At 43.3% G+C, this 20,478-nt stretch overlaps 2 protein-coding genes across 4 annotated transcripts in view; both read right to left on the minus strand.

The window, feature by feature from the left end:
* Positions 1-20,478, minus strand: part of LOC122619660 (homeotic protein antennapedia) — a 103,887-nt gene that overhangs the window by 48,528 nt on the left and 34,881 nt on the right. The gene's annotated exons all lie outside the window — the stretch shown is intronic.
* LOC122619661 lies at positions 13,776-13,871 on the minus strand. The gene has a single exon (XM_043796721.1). The coding sequence runs from the start codon at positions 13,869-13,871 to the stop codon at positions 13,776-13,778; it is 96 nt and encodes a 31-aa protein (XP_043652656.1).

The following is a 20,478-nucleotide window of genomic DNA, read 5'->3' on the forward strand; positions in this document are numbered from 1 at the left end:
CATCGCGGATTTTATTGGAAAGGTATCAACTTGGGGTCGGGACAGCAAGTTGATTTCCATTCATGGACAGCTGCAGGAAACACATGGAACTAATTTTTAATAATTATCTAAAGTGCCCCAAACGCTTGCTTAACCCTCGACTGCCCGCCCGCTCGCTGTGCACGGCACCTTGAAATATCTATCTTGTTTTCCTTTTTTATATAAATAATTTGTTGAATTCATTATAATTCTAATAAACGCTGCGCATATTCGTATTCCCTTCACGTTTTCGGTGACCTTACCGCCCCCAAAATGAAAAGCAACTAATAAAAAACCAGAGTTTTCCCTCAACTGTAGTATTGTTTTCTGTGCTAATTAGTTGAACTTTTCATTGTAGCTAATTAATTATTTGACACGCTTATCTGGACACTCAGATAAAAAGTCGGCTGTCTTCTTCGGCCCTTTGGCGGAAGTGGTTTGGATGGGGCAACCTTTCGCTTCCGACTTTTGAACTGGCCACACCTCCCGCTCGGCCATAGCAATTAAAATCCAATAAGCAGCCAATCCATGTAATTCACTTAACCAGCCCAGCCGACCTCGGGCTTTCGCAGCAGCGGTTCTAAGGCCATAAAATCCGTTTTACTGCCGCCTAAGAACCTTTTATGAAGTGGATGTGGATGTGGATGTGGAAGTGGAGCGGGGGCTGGGCCACACACTTTATGGGCAACTGCCAGCTGCGGTCTGTGCGGCAAATGGCGAAATGATTGCTTTTTATGACCTCATAAAATTAGATACAAATCGCTTTGTCGACGTTTATCTTTGCTCTGTATCGCCATCTCCTTCTGGCACCCGTTTCTTCCGCTTTCCCCTCTCCAGTACACGCCTCTTAATAAAATGTGTGCCAAATGCTTGTTGGGTTTTCGCCCGGCCAACTGGTTAAGTAAATCATTTAACGCTTTTTTACTTCTTGTGTCTGTGTGCGGAAATTATCAAGTGCTCACTGTGGTTGGCTTTATGGCCTCGACGGATTCTAAATTGGTAATGGATTTTCCTTTCCCTTCGGTTTAAGATGACGATTTTAATGGCGTTGAGTACAGCTGTGCTAACTTGGGGTGATATTCACCACTGTCTGTGGAGATGTCAACAAGTCATAGCTATAAAAATTATGCTACTTTGATTGATTACAATTTTCATACAAACGGGATTCATTTTGTAAAGCTTTCTATTTAAAAATGTATATTATTTACTTATTAGGATATCTCCCACATATTAAATTTTATAAATTGGAATTGTTATCCACTGGCCCAATCTGATTAAAGTATATTTTCTCCTTTCTCTTAAATTTATCAATTATTCTTCATACCTTAAACGGAATAAAAGGTCTTTATTCCAAAGAAGTTTAATTGAATTCATTACACTTAAAAAAATATCTGCCCTTATAAAACGGGGGCAGAAATCGGAACGAACCAGAGAGGAGACCGGCAGAATAAAAGGGGGCTCAGAAAATAATAATAAACCGCCGCTTGAATTCGATGCAGACACGGGCGGATATTTTTTGACGTTGCCCAAGGAGAAGACATGCTGTGTGATCCCCCTGTCCCCTGCTTCATCCCGCCGCCTACCCCCGCAGTCGAGGGGCGTAAATGGTTTCAAAGCTGCAAAGGGCAGCCAAAAAAAAAGAAAACCCGAATTCTCTGACGCAGCTGGAGGGCAGAAGCAGTAACAGGAACAGGAAAAGGATGAGGATGGCGATGGGGATGAGGATGAGGACGAGCACCAGCACCAGCACCAGCGAAACATCCTTTGTGCCAAAAGGTAGCCGCGAAACAGCGACAACAACAATGGTGGTTGCAATTTCCAAATGAAAACTTTTTGCATAACAAAAAATATGGAATAAATTGAAGAAAAATAATCCAACTCATAGCGAATTCTTGGCCAATCCGTAAGGGATTTCGCACATTTTTACATTTTCCACGGTTTTGGTTAAAGGTGTCACAACTTTAATATCCGCCATGGCTCGAACACGACAGCTCTGGCCGCCACCAGGAGAGATCGGAAGCAAAAAAACCTTACGACATGTTCACTTTATATGTAAATCATCCCAGAGCAACAAGAACAGGATGCAGCACGAAAGGGGGGAATGGGGAATGGGGTGGCTTCCAGGATGCGCCGTAGGTGGCCAGCGGTATGCAGCGACCGCAGAGGGCGCCGTAAAAGCTTTTTGTGTCAACGCCATCAACGCTGAAATCAATTCAGCCGCCGTCGCCAGAGGACCGAACCCAAAGCACCCCATCCAAATGCACTTCAAAAATGTCGGTTAATGCAGAAAAGCGGTCTAGAGGTGGTTAGAAAGGAGGCAAGATAAGATTATAAAAGATTTTCTTATAAACGAAACAAATTCGGAGTTGCAAAACAATTTTATAAAGTACATTTTACAACACCTATTGAAAGGACAAATAATCTTAGTAATTTATATTGCTCCTTATTTTTCAGAGTGGACCCAGACCCACCGGACCATCGTCTGCTCCTGGCATTGTTGATGATGCCAAGCTGAGGTCCTGTGGACAACAACGACACCGGCATCGAACAACGGAGGACACTGTTGTGCGTCTTTCCCCACCAGCCGGAGTGAACTTTCACCTACGCGTTTGACTGCATAGCAGGGGGCCCAGAGTGAAAGAGATGGAGCCACAGACAGAGACGGCCAGAGAAAGAGATGCCATCAGCAAGTGTCAATAGCAAAAGCGTTGAGGGAATTATGAAATATTTTATTAAAACCGAAGGGCAAATGAAGATGGGGATGGAAAATGAGCTGAAGAGAGAATGCGAAGCCTTGTAAGGGTGGAAATTTCTGTGGTAATTGTTTCTAAATGAAAGCCCAAATGAAAAATGGAAATGAAAGTTCGGAAGCTTTATAAACTTTCTTTAATGTACATATTTGGTGAAAACGTATTATGTGCCGGCATTCTATTTATAATGTTCTTTTAATTAGCAATATATTACTGCATAGAATAAATTTTACGTTCTATATATGTCTATATTATATCTCCCTACTTCTCAATCGTTCTCAGCTTACTATCTATCAAACTCAAAACCCCTTTCAACCACAAGACCCATCAAATCAATAGCCATCACCAAATTAATGCATATTCATTGGGAATCATTTAAATACCAAACGGAATGACCAGCAAAATCCCGATCCCGAAAGTGTCAACGCCAATTCCAAAACGCACAACAAACTGTCACAAAATAGGGGCCCAAAGCAGAGGAAATATGACAAAAGGGCGGAGTGCCCAGCCGTACATAATTTATTGCTGCCATTTTCAATTATTTAATCAATAATATTAATTTTCGTATCATATTTTGTCACGGCCAATAAATGGGAAATTTGTAAAACAGGAGCCAGAGGACGGACAACGACATTTCACTCATGCAATGCATTTCCCACACACACGACTGCGGGGAACGGCATTCGTGTTCACATATTCGCACATGGAAAACCAATTGTCCTGAAACAACCCCACAACACCCCCTCCGGCACCCGCAGTTGCGCATTTCATTTGCATTTTGTGCAGCGGCTGCATTTTCATTTGTCATTCTTGTTCCCCCCCTCCTGGAAATTCCAGATTCCTGGTCAGCCCCAGTGAAATTAGCCACTTAAATTCGCCGCCCACTCCCATTTTTCATTAGCAACAATTACTCAAAGCGGATGAATCGGATGAATGGCTTGGTAATTCGCAGGACTTTTTCCGCCAGCGCAAATTAAATTCAGGACAAAACTTTCCCTTAAATGCTGAGTGAGGAAAAGTGTAAATGCATCCTGGCAGCATGCATTTTTCCACTCGATACTCGTTTTTAATCAAATTGTCAATCGCTGTCGCTTGTTGTCCTCGCTCGACTTGTAGTCCGAGTGTCCTTCGAGCCTCTGCAAAGGGGGGTGTTCGAAAGGGGGTCTCTGGCCCCTTATTTATGGCCAATAAACTTCAAATGTTGCATTGGAATTTTTTCATTTATTGCCTGTCGCACCACCCCCACCCCCACCCTCAATCGCACTTCGAGTTGTGTTGTCTTTCCGCCTCGAGGAAAGTGGGAATTTAATTTTGCGTAAATTGTAGCAACAGAGTGAAACTGACAAAATACTTCGCACGACTCCGGGACATTGGCAGAGAATGGCTGGCCAAAAGGAATTTAATCTAATTTCAGAGGAGGGAAATTACTTGAATTTACATACAGATTAGGTTGAATTTTGCGATGGGAATTTCTTTGATGAAAATTGAAATAGAAGTAAACAAGTATTTGAATTTTTATTAAGTAATAGTGTTAACGTCTTGCAATTAATATGTACCAGAAATGAAAGGAATTAGTACACTTTTTCCGAATAACTTTTGTAGATTTCCCAACGATTCCGAATTGCTATGCATATGTAAACCAAATGAAAACGGCAGTGCAAAAAATAAATTAGGAATTTCCAGCCGCCCTTTGACCCAAAAATTATCGCAACTTAGGAGGTCGCTAAAATTATCATTAAGTAAATGGCCATATAAGTAATAAGGACACAGCCATTGACCTTGCTACAGTTAGCTGACCACACGCCTCTTCCCACACCACTTAATCTGAGAAAACGAGGATTAGGGATCGGTAGTCATAAAACCCTGAATAACTTGCCCTTTCCCCTGACCTTCGCGTGGTTCCGAAATTACATAAGATTGCGATGGGCTGCAATTCAGGGACACAAGTCAGGAAAACTGCAAGAGTGTCCTTGCCATTTGTCCTTGTTCCTGTGTCACCGCTGGGAAACTGTAACTGCAGCGAAGCGATTGCATAAGTTCTATTCTCTCGGCAAGTCAATGTTTTGCCTATTGATATCCTGCGAAATTCCTAAACTACAATGCCAACTTTCTCTTTTTTTGTACTGCCTCTAATCCGAGTTGGCCTTTTGTCCTAAACACTTTCGCCTCGAAAGGACTTGATCCTTTGTGCAGGCGAACAAACAGGTTGCCTGCCGCTCAAAAGGGATTGAAGAGGAGAGTAAGAGAAAACTGTGGTGCACGGTGAATAATATCGTGCGCATTGTATGCAATTTCGAATACTTTACATTTGGAAATTGGACTTGGGTTTGGAGAACACACGTTATTTAAGATTTATACATATTTCAATTAAATGCGATTAAAAACTAATACTTAGTTAATTTATTGTGAACCATTTGCGTTGTAACGGTAACCAAATAAAATATAGTAAAATTCTTAATTTTTTTTGAGTGTACCGATTGAGACAGATCTCAGTGTGGCTCAGTCAGCGGCCCAACGAAGATGGATTGTGTGTGAAAATCCTTTCAAATGATTTGTTTACCAACAGAGCCGCGGCTGCCTCAGCCAGTAAACCTCCTCTGTGAAGGAAACTCTTCGTCGACCACTTTTCCTTCTTATTCCACTGGCGCATCAACATCCACAACTCCTGCCGGCTGCCTGCTGCCTGCTGGTTCGGAGCGTTCTTATCCAGCTCTGGCAGCTGTTGCATTTTCCACGCATTTATCAGTCGATGCCATGTCCATGTCCTCCGCATCCACATTCACATCCACATCCACATCTACATCCTCATCAGCTCTCTGGGGCCGTGGACAACACATATTTCAATGTTCGTGACTCGATTTTCCGCTTACGTTTTCATTTCGGCCCGTCTTCGCTTAAGGTCCCCTCTCTGTGCCCCCGTTTCACTCCCCTCCAACTTGAGCGTTTTTATATTGCGCGATTTAATTTTTATTATATGCGCCTTGGTCAATCGCACACCTCTCACCTCCTCACCTCCCTCTCCACCATCACCTTCGCCTTGGTTTATCGACAAACACTTTAGCAACGAAGCCATCATGGAATGGCAGTCTTAGATGGTCGTGCAGGGGCGTGCCATAATGGGGATGAATGGAATGATTGGAGTTGAAATGATTGCGCACTCGCAAACATTTGATTGTATTGTGAGCTTATAGTTATTCCATGCAGAATTTCCAAAGCAAAAATTGCTTTCAAATTTAGTAGCTTAAAACTGGAATATATTTCATCTGAACTGGCCTTTCCGATTTTAAGATAAGTGTATATACAGCATAGTCGTATTAAAAATCTTGAATAATTGTATACTTTTTTACCCATACCATCACACATACCTCCCACAATACACATCCATAGAACCCCTACTCGCGCCGCCTCTGACCACATCTGGGGGCATTTAGATTGCCGTGTGTGTTTTCCTCCTTTATTTCCTCAGTTTGGTAAGCTTTCGCCCGGGAAGTAAAAACATGTTTGTGCCGGGTCTGGATGTGAGCCTTTAACCCGATTCGGCGGCTCAATTCCGTTAGGTTTTCCCGACTCGGGATGGCATGGGAGATGCCGAGAGTTCTTCATCAGATCGGACTGGTTTTTGGAGTAAGGACACGAGGTTCAGTCACCATTCGAGCTACGTAGTGCACTGCCTTCGCGCTGTTCAACTGCCCGTTGCGGCCTATTAAAGCCAAGAAAGCCCCCATAGTCACTACTACCTACCTAATCGCACTCGTCACTTGTGTCCACGTTGTTTGCGCCATACTCCCTCCCATGCCGGTCAGACTCCCCTTAAGTGGTCATAGCTCATAAATGCGGTCCGGGGCAATCTTCAATTCATTTACATTTTTATTCACGCAGATTAGGAGTATCGGGCAGTGTCATCTGCTTTTTGGCCCTGCAGCGGCCTTATGCTAAGAGCTGCCAATAAAGCAGGGGCGTGCTGAAGGGGGTGCTGAAGGGGGTGCAGAAGGGGGCGGCATCACCTTCGACGCGCTCGCACGTTCACCAAACTGTTGCAATGTCGCAAATTTTTATCGCACGTCTACAAGAAATTCAACGCGTGCACATTCCGCATTCAAGATGCTCACACAGCATCCAAAAAAATCTTGATACAGTGGAATAGGCTAGTGCTCTTCTTGGTAGAAATGAATACTCTGTTACATAAGCAGGAAATAATTGAAGTTGATCGACATCGACTTGCTTATGTTCAACATAATGATTGAAAAAAAGTAAGAGTTTCTTGGAACTGAAATCCTTTTGATATGCAGTTTAAAGCCAGCATATTTCCCAAACACCAAACACTTTAATTCAGAGTTCCATCTGCCTGGCCCATGGTGAGCCCATCTCTCCAGCACGACGCTCCTCCAGCACTTTGGCAGCTTGGCTGCTCGCACTCGAACACATCTGTCTGTCTATTCACTGGTCTTGGTATTGGCCGAGAATCGGGACTCGAGTCTCTTGGCCAGACTGAGTTGGCAGGCTGCCGGCCTGGGAGATGATGGTCTGAAAGCAGGATGCTGGCCGGGAGAAGGAATCGACATGGCTGCAATTGACTAGCGCTTGTTTGATTGCATTCGAGGAGCAGTCGAAGAAGAAGTCGAGGAAATCGCACCTTGGTCCGGGTCTCAGTTCCATCTGCGGATGGTAGTGCCAATGCCAATGGCGTTGCCAGTGCCAATGCCATTGCCAATGCGATTGCGATTGCCTGAGAGACTTCGGCTTGTCGGTTTGTCGGTTTGTCGGTTTGTCGGTTTGTGTCTGTGCCATTTCGCAGAAATAAAGATGTTAAACGTTTTGCTGATTCGTGTTTTATGAACTCAATTTCAATTTATAATCTCTGTTGCCACTCACTGGCTCTTGCTGCAACCAGTTTGGGGCGTTTTAGCCATTGTGTTATCGCCTAGGAATACACATGCCCAATTGGCCGCAGCCTCGTGTACTCCCCCCCGAAAAACCCATCCGATCCCCACATTATTCTGTATCCTGTCACTCTATCTGTGGGTTACTTAGCTTCGTCCGCTTTGCTTCAGTTCTCCTCGGCTCAATTCTGTTCTTTTGTCCGTGGCATTGTCAGGTCTGCAATTTTAATGTTGACAGAAATCAGATATAGCCAACTGCTGGAATGCTGCCTGCGCATTTAAGGTATTCGAAATGTATCCCATTCAGCTACCCATCCCATAATCCCCCTCGCAAGTCCCAAGTCCCATTCCCCCTTTCCCCTTTCCACGAAATGCCTTACTTGGTGGGACAGACAGAGATGGCATCGGTGGCAGGTCAGTCTGTCCCTCTCTTTGGCGGTCTGCGAAGTTGTTGCGTGTTTACCTGCAATGACAAAGAGGTGAGCATAGGAAATTAGTTCAATTTGCTAGATGCATAACTAAGAGATCATATTGGCAGTGGGCGATAAGGAGTGGATATGATAGAGTGTAAGGAGAGGATGACATGTTATGGCTCTACAATAAGTTAGATTGAGCGATATATGGGTTTGTATATGGAATAAGGTGGCGGCTTTTTGTCTATATAATCCACTGAAGCTTAAATGAAATTTTTAGTTTAATATTCCTCTGTTTCCCCTGTTAAGATATTCAGAAAGTAAGATTGGGCTTTGTTCCTTGTTCGTTAGTACGACTTATGTTCTGAGCATCTGACTGTTCTACAACGACTAGGTTTAGTTACCCCCAATTAGAACATGCATATTCATCCCTAAATATGGAATATTAACCAGAACCAGAACGAGAGACCGATGCTCCCCTTTCAAATTCGAGTCACCAGAAGAGAAGTCATATTTCACAGACGAAATCATTCCAATTAAGTGCAACATGTATTTTAGTGGCGCCACCGATGCCCCCGTGGGACCTTTGACATACATGGCAACCCATCTCCTTGCCCATGCCCCCTGTCGCCTCCCCTTTCCCTCCTCCACTTTTCAATTCCTCCCGCTGCTTGGGAAATTGTGTGAAAGATTCTGTACTCGCTAGGCAGTTGTGAAGATCTAATTTCCCCACAAGCTGCTTGTAATATCCTGTTTGCTTTGGGCCAAAGGAAGTGCAAATGCTCATAAGGACATTATATATGTGTGGCTGTGTTCCTTTGACACTTTGAAACAATCTAGCTATTTCATATTTGCTGACATCATCTAGTTGTAATGCAAAATGCCAGCTTCCCCCACCATGGCCTGGGATTTGGTCCTTTGGGGTTGGGGGCGTGGCATTTGCTCGAGGGTGGTTTCCGACACTCGTGCTTTCCCCCTCGCACTTAACTATTGACGCCGTTGACGTTGACAGTTACATTGATTTATGGTCCCGCTTGGACCTCTTTTTTTGGTCCTACGATAACTGAAATCTTATCCGTCAGGCTGGTTTTTCTCCCCGCAAAGTTCGCGCTGGCCGGGGCTTTTCCTCTAATGAATATCATTTGAGGACAATTAGTTAATTGAGTGGCTTATCCTGGCTTATCCTTTTTCCTTGTTTTTCCTCTTTTATTCCGAGGTGCGTACGTCTTATCAACTGGACTTCCACCACTCACCGTTTACCTTCTCCACTGTTTTCCCCGCTAACTGACCGATCCCGTTTCCCCTTCCCCTTCCCCTTTTCCACTCCCAGGAGCATGTGGAAAATGGCAGTCGATTGCGGTAACTGCAGCACTTCCGATGCCAGCTGATGGTTCTAGGAAAAGGGTGAGGGAAAAGGGAGGCGAAAAGTGTGTAATGAATTATTACCCTTTGATAAAAGTGCACGGGCTGTTGTTTTCTTTTTTGTGGTTTTCCGCCTTATGAATGCCGTTTTACGGCGTTTTAAAGCCAGCTTTAAAACTATGCTAAAAGTGCCGTAGTTTGTCTAGCTGAAGAGTGCTTAATTTCCAGCTGACAAGCTTTTAAGTTAAAATACAAGTCAAATGGTTGAAGAGCATATTTCAATTTAATTGAACATTTAAAGAAAATACATTGTGCCGTTCGAGTTTAGGTATGAATTTAGGAAATAATTGCGAAACTTTGGCATGCGTTTGCTTAACATACACTTCCTCAAATAGGTGCCAGCATTACCTAACCATATGTTCAGTGGCTTGGTAGAAAGGAAATCCGCGTATGGAAAAAATCATTGGCCTCCGCTGGGATCCTTGCACTCCACCCATCCTCCGTCTCGGATCGTTTAACAAGTCATCCGCAGGGCTCGGATCGGACCATCCACTCTGCCTTCCATTTGCTAATCACTTGCAGCATTCACCGCTCCGGGGTCTAGACAAACACTTCAATTAGAAAAGACCGCCGCTCCCTCCCCCAGAAAGCCCAGTGCCCCTCCTTGCCCGACGGCCCTGTGCGCTCACAAATGAATTCATTTTGTTTCGGATTCGATGAATCAGTTGGCAATTTTTTGCTTTCCGATTGCCTGGCCTCCACGAATAGGGGGGCGTGGTCGGAGCGCAAAAAAAGAGAGGGCGGCAGAAGATTTGCGGATGTTAAATAAAAATGTGGAATGAACAAAATACGAAACGCAACAAAAGCATCAGACACAAATGGACAAACGATGCTGCACCTTTCTAGATGAACTGGCAGTCGTGGAGAGAAGATGAAGTGCACTAAAAGAAATAAAACTCATTTTCTTAGCACCCCTAAGATCATTTGAATACGATTGATTAAACTTAATGTTGGCAAGCTAACGTTTGATGTAATGTACCTACATTATTATAACATTTATATTTCCACTTGCTTTAATTGAATTACAAAATGGATATTTTTATAATGAACCATCAATACTATTCCATTTTTAACGAAACGCTTAATGCCAATATATTGGAACCAGAAAATGTTTTCTGTGCATTTTGTGTCCAACTAAAACCAACCACTCTTCAATGCATATTTTTACCTATGCAAGATATTTCTTGTAGTGCAAAGTAAACCGGCCGAACTAGCTGGTTGGGATTAAGTTGTGAGTCGTGATCTCGGCAAGCACTGGGCAAGTGCACGGGACTGAGCTTCACTCTGAAGACTTCCAGCTGCAGTTGCACATGAAGTTCGAGCTGGAGTGGGCCGAGTCCGAAGAGCCTTGGAGTCTGGGGCTTGCCCTGCCCGCGGTGATTAATCCACGACCTCCTCCGCGCTCCCCAACCGCGGTGCTTCATGAAGAAGGAAGGAGGAAGATTCTCAACTTAAGATACTTTCGGGGTTAAGACGGCTGTGCAGTGCGAGCAGCTGGCCCTGGCTTTGGCGATATTTAACCCGTGATTACAATGTTTGTAAATTTTTCGCTGGCTCGGCCTGACTTGGCTCCTCTCGAAGAACTGGGCTTAGTTTTTTTTTCTGCTCTGGGTTCACCTTGCGGGCCAATTTGTTGTCGAGAGACTGCTGAGAGTCTGGCAAAATGAAGCTAAATTGCCGCAACAGGCGGAGTGGAGTGGAGCTGGAGAAGCTCATGCTCCTGGTAGTTGAGCAATTTATTATAGCCGCAAATTGATTTTTATCTACGCCTAATCGATTGTTCCTAGGAGTGACTGGGAAATGTGCAAGAGCGGGACCAGCGAAAATTATTTATGTTAGTTCACACGTTGTTTTACACGTAATTTATTAACTCGCCTTTAGAGTCGCCTTTCTAGTGCAAACTCTCTGACCTTGGGGGCAGTGTTGGAAAATCGCTTTTCCGCCCGTCTTGGTGTGAAGGTGATTTACAATTATTCCGCCCCTCTCGAACGGCTTCCATGCATGATACGATAATTGCGCCAGTCTGGAGCTGGCCAAAAAGATATTTATGACAGAGAAATGAGCGCCAATTGCCGCAATTACCAGCGCGTGTTTGGCCGTCGGCAATGGCGGGCCCAAACGAGCTTAGATTTAGTTAGATGGACTTAGTGCGCAGACAGGGATCTATTGGGGCTGCTAGAGGAGTCGTTCATGGAGTGGTAGATGGAGTTGATTTGCTAGGAATTTGGGCGATCGGCGGCGAGAAATTCCTTTGAAACGGGGTAACCTATGGCTCACTAAATAATTGGCATTAAATATGAGAGTGAGTGCTGGTACAGCAGAACTCTGTCTTCTTTATATGCTATATACTTTAGTACGTAATAATTTATTAATCCATTCCTAAGTAAAGTCTCAGTTTTGATGGTAAAGCATTTTTTCCCCATAGAATGAAAAGTATTATTGAAACTGTAGCTCCTGACAACTTCAGACTCGGCCAGCAAATCGATACATTTTCAATATCCGCAATTGTAACATGTAAATTCGCCCACGGGGGAAATGTAAATTTCGGGGGGATGTGGAGGCGCAAAGGGACCGCAGAAAAGCCAGACCGCATCGTTGTGTTTTATATATTAATTTGCGAACAATCGAAAATCGACATGTGACACGCGTTCGCTGACCCCCTCTGCCGCCCGCCACTGCCTCATTTTTGTGTTTTTTAAATTTATGCGTTACGAATTGCATTTGCAATTTTCCCCCTCTTATTGTTGTTTTGCGGCTGCTTTTGTTGTAAATACAACATCGATGAATGCGAAATGAGGGAATCGGAAGGGCGAAAGGGGTAAAGAGAGGGGCAATATCCGATCGAGCGAGAGGGAAGACACCTTCCCTCCGTTTGTCACAAATAATAATAATAATCGAGGCAATGAGGGACCCCGAGAACCGTTTCTGTAATGTACGGACTTGTATTCCGGTATACGTATGTACGCACGCTCGTTCATGTAACCGACCTGCATCTGTCTTTATGTCTGTCTCCCTCAGTTGGGCCTTCCCTCTCCCTCTCCCACTGCCGCTCCCGCTCCCGCTCGCTCCGCCCGGGACATATCAAAAACAATTCCAGCTCATCAGCATCATCGTTGTCAGCCCCTTTCCTTTTCCCCCGTATGTATATCCGTACATTTTATACTTTTTGCCTCCCCGACATTCGCACACGCCATAAATCAATGTTCGATTTCCCAGCAACAACAAATGGAGGAAAATTCGCAAGGAAAGAGAGGCAAGACAGGCAAGGACACAGGACATTATGTTCGCGCCATGTTTAAAATTCCTTTTTCCCGGTCTGCTGTTTTGCTTCCTTTTTTTTCGCTTTTCGCTCGCCTGATTTTCAATTCTCGTTTTTGTGCAATTTTTTTTGCCCTCAGCGCGTGTTGCATTTCATTTCATCTCATGCGTTACACACATTTCATTGTTGTTGCATTGCTCAATTCCATTCCATTTTCAATGTGGCAGCCGCGGTGGAAATGCATTACGTTTTCCTTTTTTTCGGTGACATGCGGGGCGCCACGAAAAAAGAAGTGCAGGAACATAGGGACAGGCAGCGGAAACCGGAGGCCAGGTATTTCTATACGGCAACCCAAAGAATATTTGTGGTAAATTGAACAGATTTCAGCTGTGCAAGACGCTCAATGGAAAATAGTTCTGGAAATAGCTCAGCGAAAGCAGAAAGTGAATGGTAAATAAAGAAACACAAAAAAATGAAGAAAGTTTAACATACCAGGCGAAATTGTTAAATGATATATTGTCGTTAAGCGTTACGCAGCACTCTACATTTAATGTTGTGTTGAATCGAAAATTGTTGTGATAAAGTACATAATTGGATATCGCCATTTTTTTACCTCAGACAAAGATGCTAGCTTGAATACTATAGTAGATATAGTATATTTCCATTCTAGCCATATGCCACTAAATTTCGAACAAAAAATCCAAATGGTCATCATCAACGACTTTCTCTTAAAAGTTCATCAAAATAATGCACTATGACCCCAACGATTTGTGGCGTAACAAACCCAACTGAATGCAGCCACAGAAATTATTTAAACAAAGCATTTTCGGCACTTGCTGGGCGGGAAAACTTTCGCCTGAGGAGCAGCTGTTTCGAAACTTTATACAACTTTTAATAGACCTACAATATACAAGAAAGAAAACTAAAGAAGTCCGATCGGCATTTTACCTGCAGTGGCCTGGGCGACACTTCCCGTCGAACTGAAACCTCTGGAAAGTGGATAATTTGGGGGAAGAGAAGGAACGAAGTTCGGTTATTTGCGATACTTTTTCCGCTTTGTCGAGGACCGTAGTTTTCGCTTTTCGAGGATTATCGTGGACAGTAGCTCAATGGGCGTTATGGGGCACATGTTCGCTCGATGCGGCCGGTTGGGGGAGGTGACGCGGAGGGGGCGGGAAAGGACTCAGATCCATTGGCCGTGTCAGCCGCACATTAGGCCAAGTCAACTGGACACTCTGTTTATGCTAATTTCAAGCAATGGCCAAAACTCATTTGCCGACGGAAAATCGCACTGGGGTACTACATATGTATCTCGCTTTTCTTCCGGGAAAATTATAGCGCTCGAATCTCTCTCGACTCGACGCTGCGAAATTGCCAACTAGAGATGCCTCCAGTTTCGGTCCCGCCTTAGGAGCCAAATACAAAAGCATTTTCCGTATTTTCCACTTGCTGCTCTTCTCCATCGACTGCTTCCTCTTATTTGGGAGCGTTTTGGCTGGCGCTCGAAAATGCTTTACAAAAGCCCCGAAATGACAACAATGGGGCTAGGAAGTGGGGTCAAATCAAGGCGTAATAAATTATTACACTTAAGAGAACGGCCTTCGGGGTCAAGAGAGTGAGATAAAGAGCCCGCATAGCCACATAATAATAACGCAATTTTCAACTAGCACTAAGCTTTGGGTAAATGACTTCATTGCTGTGGCAACTATAACATTATGGCTCTTTGATGGCCCCCATTCCCCATTAGGCCAGTCCCGATTCTCTTAGAGACTCTCGGCATGCGCAGTCGATGGGGAAGCTCTCTGGCTCACTTTCTCTCTGAACACCCCCTACAAATGCCACCGTCCTCACAAATCTTCCTGCTGTCGAAAAGTGGAGGGACCCAACAAGAGCACAGAAAAAAACAATCACCAACAGAACAATAACAACCCGTACTGTGGAAGCCAATGAGGATTCGAGCGGCAATATAACGAAATTGATATATTTGTAATTTTAAATTATCTCTGCCTTTGAACTTTTCAAACTAAAATATTTCGAAAGTTATTTATTTTAAGCTACCTTTTATCAATCCTTTTGATTTTAAATAATTCATTTTAAATAAACATAATTGTGTAACAATGATTTGCTGAGTGCCATCCGAAGTGCTTTAAAAATCCATTTGATCCCATTGTCGCGTGTGGAGATTGTCGTCACCATGGCCATCATCATCTGCACATTTATTTGGCTTGGGAGTGTGCTGCATGTAAAGGCAGCTAATAAAATTAAAATGCCATATTTCAGCCGTTGATAACAATAAGTGCGCTCAAGTTGCCCTTCAGATGCTCCGCCCTCCTCCTCTTCGCTGCGATCTTTCCTTTGCCACTTTGCCACTGCGTCTGGCAAGTAGGAAATTATTTTTTGGCACGAACGCACGAACGTGCGGCCTTGCCGCAAAGTGTGGCGCCCCTAGTGTGGGGTACTATTTTCGGGGGGCGGGCGTCTGTTGATATGACAAAGCAGTTGAGCTGAGAAAAAATACCTGTGGAAAACAGCCTGCAAGGAATTTTCCTATATATTGATTTTGGTGTCAACGCCGACGGCGCAATTCTCTCAACCGAAAATTATGAAAATTGAAAACACATTTTTGGAAGGGGACTGCTGAAGTTTTCCTAATTTCCCAGACAAGTGCGATATGCATCTAGCAGACAGGAGGAAATGATTTATGCGGACTTGATTTTTATTATTGATTATCAGCAAAGGCCTAAGAGAATTTTCGCCTGCACTGCGAATGCTATCAGTTTTGTGAAAATTATTATTATATAGGAGATAGGTAAAATCAAATTTTAAAGGTGGACTTCGTAACATAATTTATGAGTTTCGGTTTCTAGCGAATAGCTAAATTTTTAAATTATTTTTCGTTATCCTTGGCAGGATAATCTATTATTGTGTGTGTTTATTTTTTTTTAATTGATAATATTAGACTACTGTCCAGCACTTATTGCCCCAGTCCAGGCTTGTAATTAAATTAAAATTCTTTTCATATGACAAGCCAGGAAAGCAGACACACATACACTGGCATAAAGGAGTCAACAACAGGCTTTCGGGTCCTGGTAGTGGAAACCCATGTGGCTCTGTGTGTGCACTGCATCTCTTGAGCTCGTTTTGTGCAAACTAAGACACGTTGTCAGCATTCATGTCACCGAAAGAGAGAGGTGGCCCTCCGGGAAGGGAGGGGAGAGTTGTAGGGAATGAGGGGGAAAGCCCTTTCAAGTGGCTTTTGATGCTGGCCAAAAGATTTTTCATTAAAATTTTCCCTTCCATCACCTAATAGTTTTCCTGGAGCCAGAGAAATTTTGCATTGTAAGTGAAAACATGTAACAATTTTCCGTTTTCGTTGGAGGTTTGGGGTTAACAAAGTTCGGGTCTTTGAATTTTTGTAACTTTAAGCTTTTAGTTGATTAATAGATTACACAACAAATGCAAGCTTTAATCGATTGATAACAGGCTTAAAATTAAATAATTAAAGTGCATATTTGAATTGCTTTATGTATTTATTTCTATAAAATTAAACACAGAACTCAAATCCACATGTTTTTCCCAATGAAATGCTATTTTTAGGCGGATGTCTATTCATGCGTCCTCATTCAACCCCAATTTCTTTGAATTTTTAACATTTAATTACAATTTTCCTTTTCCACTTCCTATTTGCTACTTGCTACTTGCTACTTATTCCAATCTAAAGTCGCACGCGTTGAAATGCTCTCCCCTTCCAAGTTTCAGTAATGGACTTCGCGGCGTTTGGACAGCGCTTAAAGATCGCACTCGCATTTATCGTTGAGGGCGAAAGCTTCATGATGAGGCTTCAATCCGGCCAGACGCCACCCCCCAGTAAGTGTGGCCAGGGGGATGGAGGTGGTTAGCCGGCCCGGGGGAAACACAAAAATCTTTTTACGTCAGTTCTGCTTGTCTTGTTGCCTGGCATTTTCTTGCGTTGTTACCTTCGGAGCGGGAACAGTGCGAAATGCTTGGTTGCGTTGTTGCCCCAAACCACCCGCTCCATTCATACCCTTCCCCCCACCAAGTTGCCACCGCCGATAGCCTCCCCTCCTTTGGGAGCTGCTAAGTTGGCTCATTTCTGGCCGCTTGGAGAGATATGTACGTCCGAATTATAACCAGATTTTCAGGTTCTTATAATGGATCACATTCAAATTGAAATTAAATTTCAGATAAATAAAATAGTTTAGTCTGATATCAGGTATGGCTTATTAATTTTGTAATAGAATTTTTTAAATAATTGATTTAAATGATTAAATGATTGTTGAGTCTTATGCTTAAATAGTTAGGATAGTTTCAACTGAACAAGATTTGCTTTCATTCTTTGAAGCTTAACTTTCTATTTAAATGCAATATCTGCCCAACGCTAAACAACATTTATCACTTATAGACTTAGCTATATTTTTTGGAATTTATTGTTAACAACACTGCCTCCGTTTCGTCTGCGACTCGCCGGCAATTTCCTTTAGCGCAGAACATCCAACGAAAGCGGAGCGAAAAGTTTTTGCGAAAAACGTTAAACGCAATTGTCCGTCCGTCCGCCCCATTGTGTCTGTCTCCCTCGCGCTCCGTCCGTCTCTGTCTTCCCTGACTGTCTGTCTGGCTGGCCTCGTTCATCCTTCCGCTTTCCGCTTACCTCCGCCCGAATCCCGAATCCCGCTTCCCACAGCCCCCATCCCACTTCCCGCTTCCCAGTGCCCGCCCCTCGGGCAGTTTAGTATATAACAAGTCAGCGTCAGCTGCTCCTTTCCGCTCCGCTCCGCCCGCTACAGTTCCTATGAGCAGGGCCATGGCTGTAGCTTCAGCTATAGCTACTGCTGCCACTTTGTCGGCTGCCTCGAATACTTCCATGTTCATTTTACAAGTAAAACGGAAATGACAGTTCCGCAACGACTCGAACATCTTTCGCTACTCCGCTTCTCACGTCTGGTTTCTCCGGCTGCCGGGCTCTCGGGTTCCCCGATTCCCCGATTCTCTGATTCTCCTATATTCCGCTTCTCCGCTTTCTGACTCCCCCGATCCTACGCTCCACTACACTGCACGGCCGCGGAAAGTGAAAGAAACCTTTCTCGCATAATAGTCTGTCAAAGTGCTCCGGTTGCTCCTGTGACGCGCAGCTCGCCACTCTGGAGCACTTAGCACTTGACAATCTGCAGAAGTAATGGATACAGATACACATACGGAAGTAAACGGATAGATAAGAGAGTATATGCAAAGATACATCACAGAATCGACGGGATTCCAAAGAATTGTGCGCTGATTTGGAGCTACGGACTTTTAAGCTTCAAAAAAGGCATATATAGTAAAGAAGTACCTTATCCAATTATACAATTACATCCCAAATATTCTATCGCTTGTAACATTTTTCATTTTTAGTTTGCCAACTGCATAAGCCATTTCAGTAGCAGTAACCTAGAAGTATGCCGCGATTTTACATTTACCCAGTGTTTCTTTTTTAAGCGTGAAATCACCATCTAATTTTTCCAGCCGCACCACTGGATTTACTCGAACTTATTTTCTAATTATGAGTCTAGAGCCCAGAAATCTGTCAGCTTTCTCACTCGCTCACTCGCTGAGTGATTTATGGCTGCTGCTGGAAAAATGTCAAAATATTTGTTGACCACTCTCTCTGCTCCCAAAGATTTCCCCCGCCAGCTTATACACTCGCCTATACAATATCGAATTTATCCAAATCACTTGGCAAAGTTTGCCCTCTTCTCAATGCCCTCGCCCCCGCCCCGCATCGTATTCTTACTCCTGCTATTGTTTGTTGTGAATTTGATTTATTTATTTATTGTTGGCTCTCGTTTTGTAGTCGCTAATCGCCAGTGGAGCGACTGATTAGCGTAATTTTCCGGCTGCTGAGCGTTTGGATTGCTGCCTTCGATATTAGTACGAGAGTTTGGGGCTCTTTTTTGGCATTATTATTCTAAAAACTTTGCTGATACCAAATACGATTCCCCCATTCATGTTTATTAAGTGCGAGTGGGAAAACGGAGTATTACAATTGTTGGACATTGCGTACCCATCATAGCAATAGAGACAATATATAAAGTCGAATATTCACGAGCTACAGAAATAAAAGTAATTAATGAATATGCATTTTGCATTTAAGTTTTCTTCGCAAGCAAGAAGAGAATTATATAAACGGATCCTCTCCTCTGGGTTCTGACTTCTAAAAGACGGCCACACATGTTGCTTCACTTTGCTATGCCGCTGCTCCGTGCGAGCGAGACGGCGAAGCGAATTAATGAGATAAAAAATAAGCTAGTGGGTATTCTTAAATGCTAAGCGATACCCAGAGGTCGGAGGAGAAAACTTATTTTGGGGCATCGGCGATGCGATGTCAAGTTCCAAGTAATTTGCAAAAGCCTGCCACTTTTTTGTTTCTGTAGTTTTGCGACTTTGATTTATGTGGTATCGTCAAAGAACAAATACGATGTAGGGAAATACATATGTGACTCAAGTCGTCCCTTCATAGTGGGCGTGGCATCTCAGCTGAGTGTGAAGGTCAAACTTGTTAACCGCCGAGAAAACAATTTTCTATTTCCGCAGTCGCAGTTTCGGTTTTGTGACACATGCAAAACCCAAGCAAAAAAGGAAAAATAAAAGGTGACAGCCCAAAAGCTCCACAAAACTATGAATAAAGTCGCAGGCACACACGAATAAAAGTGGTGAAGAAAACGTAGAAGCGGAGATGAAACAAAAGTCCATGTTATTCTACCGAAAGAGTCAAAAAGTCAACTTCACATGCCCGAAAAGTCGCACAAAAATAATCCCAAGAAGTTTTTGCGCTCAAAAACATGAAAACGTTCAACACAATGACAGAAGATGCGGGGAAGGGGGTTTCCAGAGGGGGCGGCTTACTATGGCTTACGAATGAGTGAAAGAGAACGCAGACGTTGATCACAAAAGGAAAATGTCAAAGTTCTTCTTTTGCGGTCTCCGAGGTTCCTTAAATGTTCTGGGTAACAATTTTTGTTCAGTTTCTTCGACTTCTGTTTTTTGGGGGTTAAGCCTTTTTATTCTTGGAACCAGCGACAGGGGAATTTCGCAGCGAGGAAGGCGACTTTTGTTTTGAGTACAGTGGATTCTCAGATATTATATCTTTCATTGTCCCAATCAGTCAGCTAAAATCTCAAATCGAGCTTAGGACTACGCATATAAACCATAAAATGTATAATACGAAAAAGCATACGCACTTAAATTATTAGCCACTGTTTATATTTTTGAAGTTCGATAACTTACGTTTCGATCTTAATTATTTTATTTCGAATACAAAATGTGAGTGTGAAATATTTATTAGTATACCAATATTCTATTCGAAATTAAATGATACATTTGTTAAGGGAGATTTTTCTTATTTGTCTTTTGTGAATTACCTAATTCATTATTAAAGCTAGATTTTCTCATCATTCCACCCTGATTTTCCTTAACTTTTAAAATTTCTTGGTGGAAGTGGTCCACCTTCCCCTGACTTACTTATTTCTTAAGCCTTTCACGCTTCTGTTAACATGAAAAGGAAGTGCACGTCAAAGCTTAGACACAAACTACGAAGCGTAAAGGTGCAAGTGAAGCCGAAATAACAACATTCATTGCAATTGCCACCCAGAGAAGGATAGAAAAGCACCAGCCTACAGAGAAGAAGCGCGGCAGTAATAAAAACAATGGATTAAAGGGCATCCGTAGCCAGCAATGCGTGC

Source organism: Drosophila teissieri, chromosome 3R (assembly GCF_016746235.2).
Source record: "Drosophila teissieri strain GT53w chromosome 3R, Prin_Dtei_1.1, whole genome shotgun sequence".
In the NCBI taxonomy this organism is placed as follows: domain Eukaryota; kingdom Metazoa; phylum Arthropoda; class Insecta; order Diptera; family Drosophilidae; genus Drosophila; species Drosophila teissieri.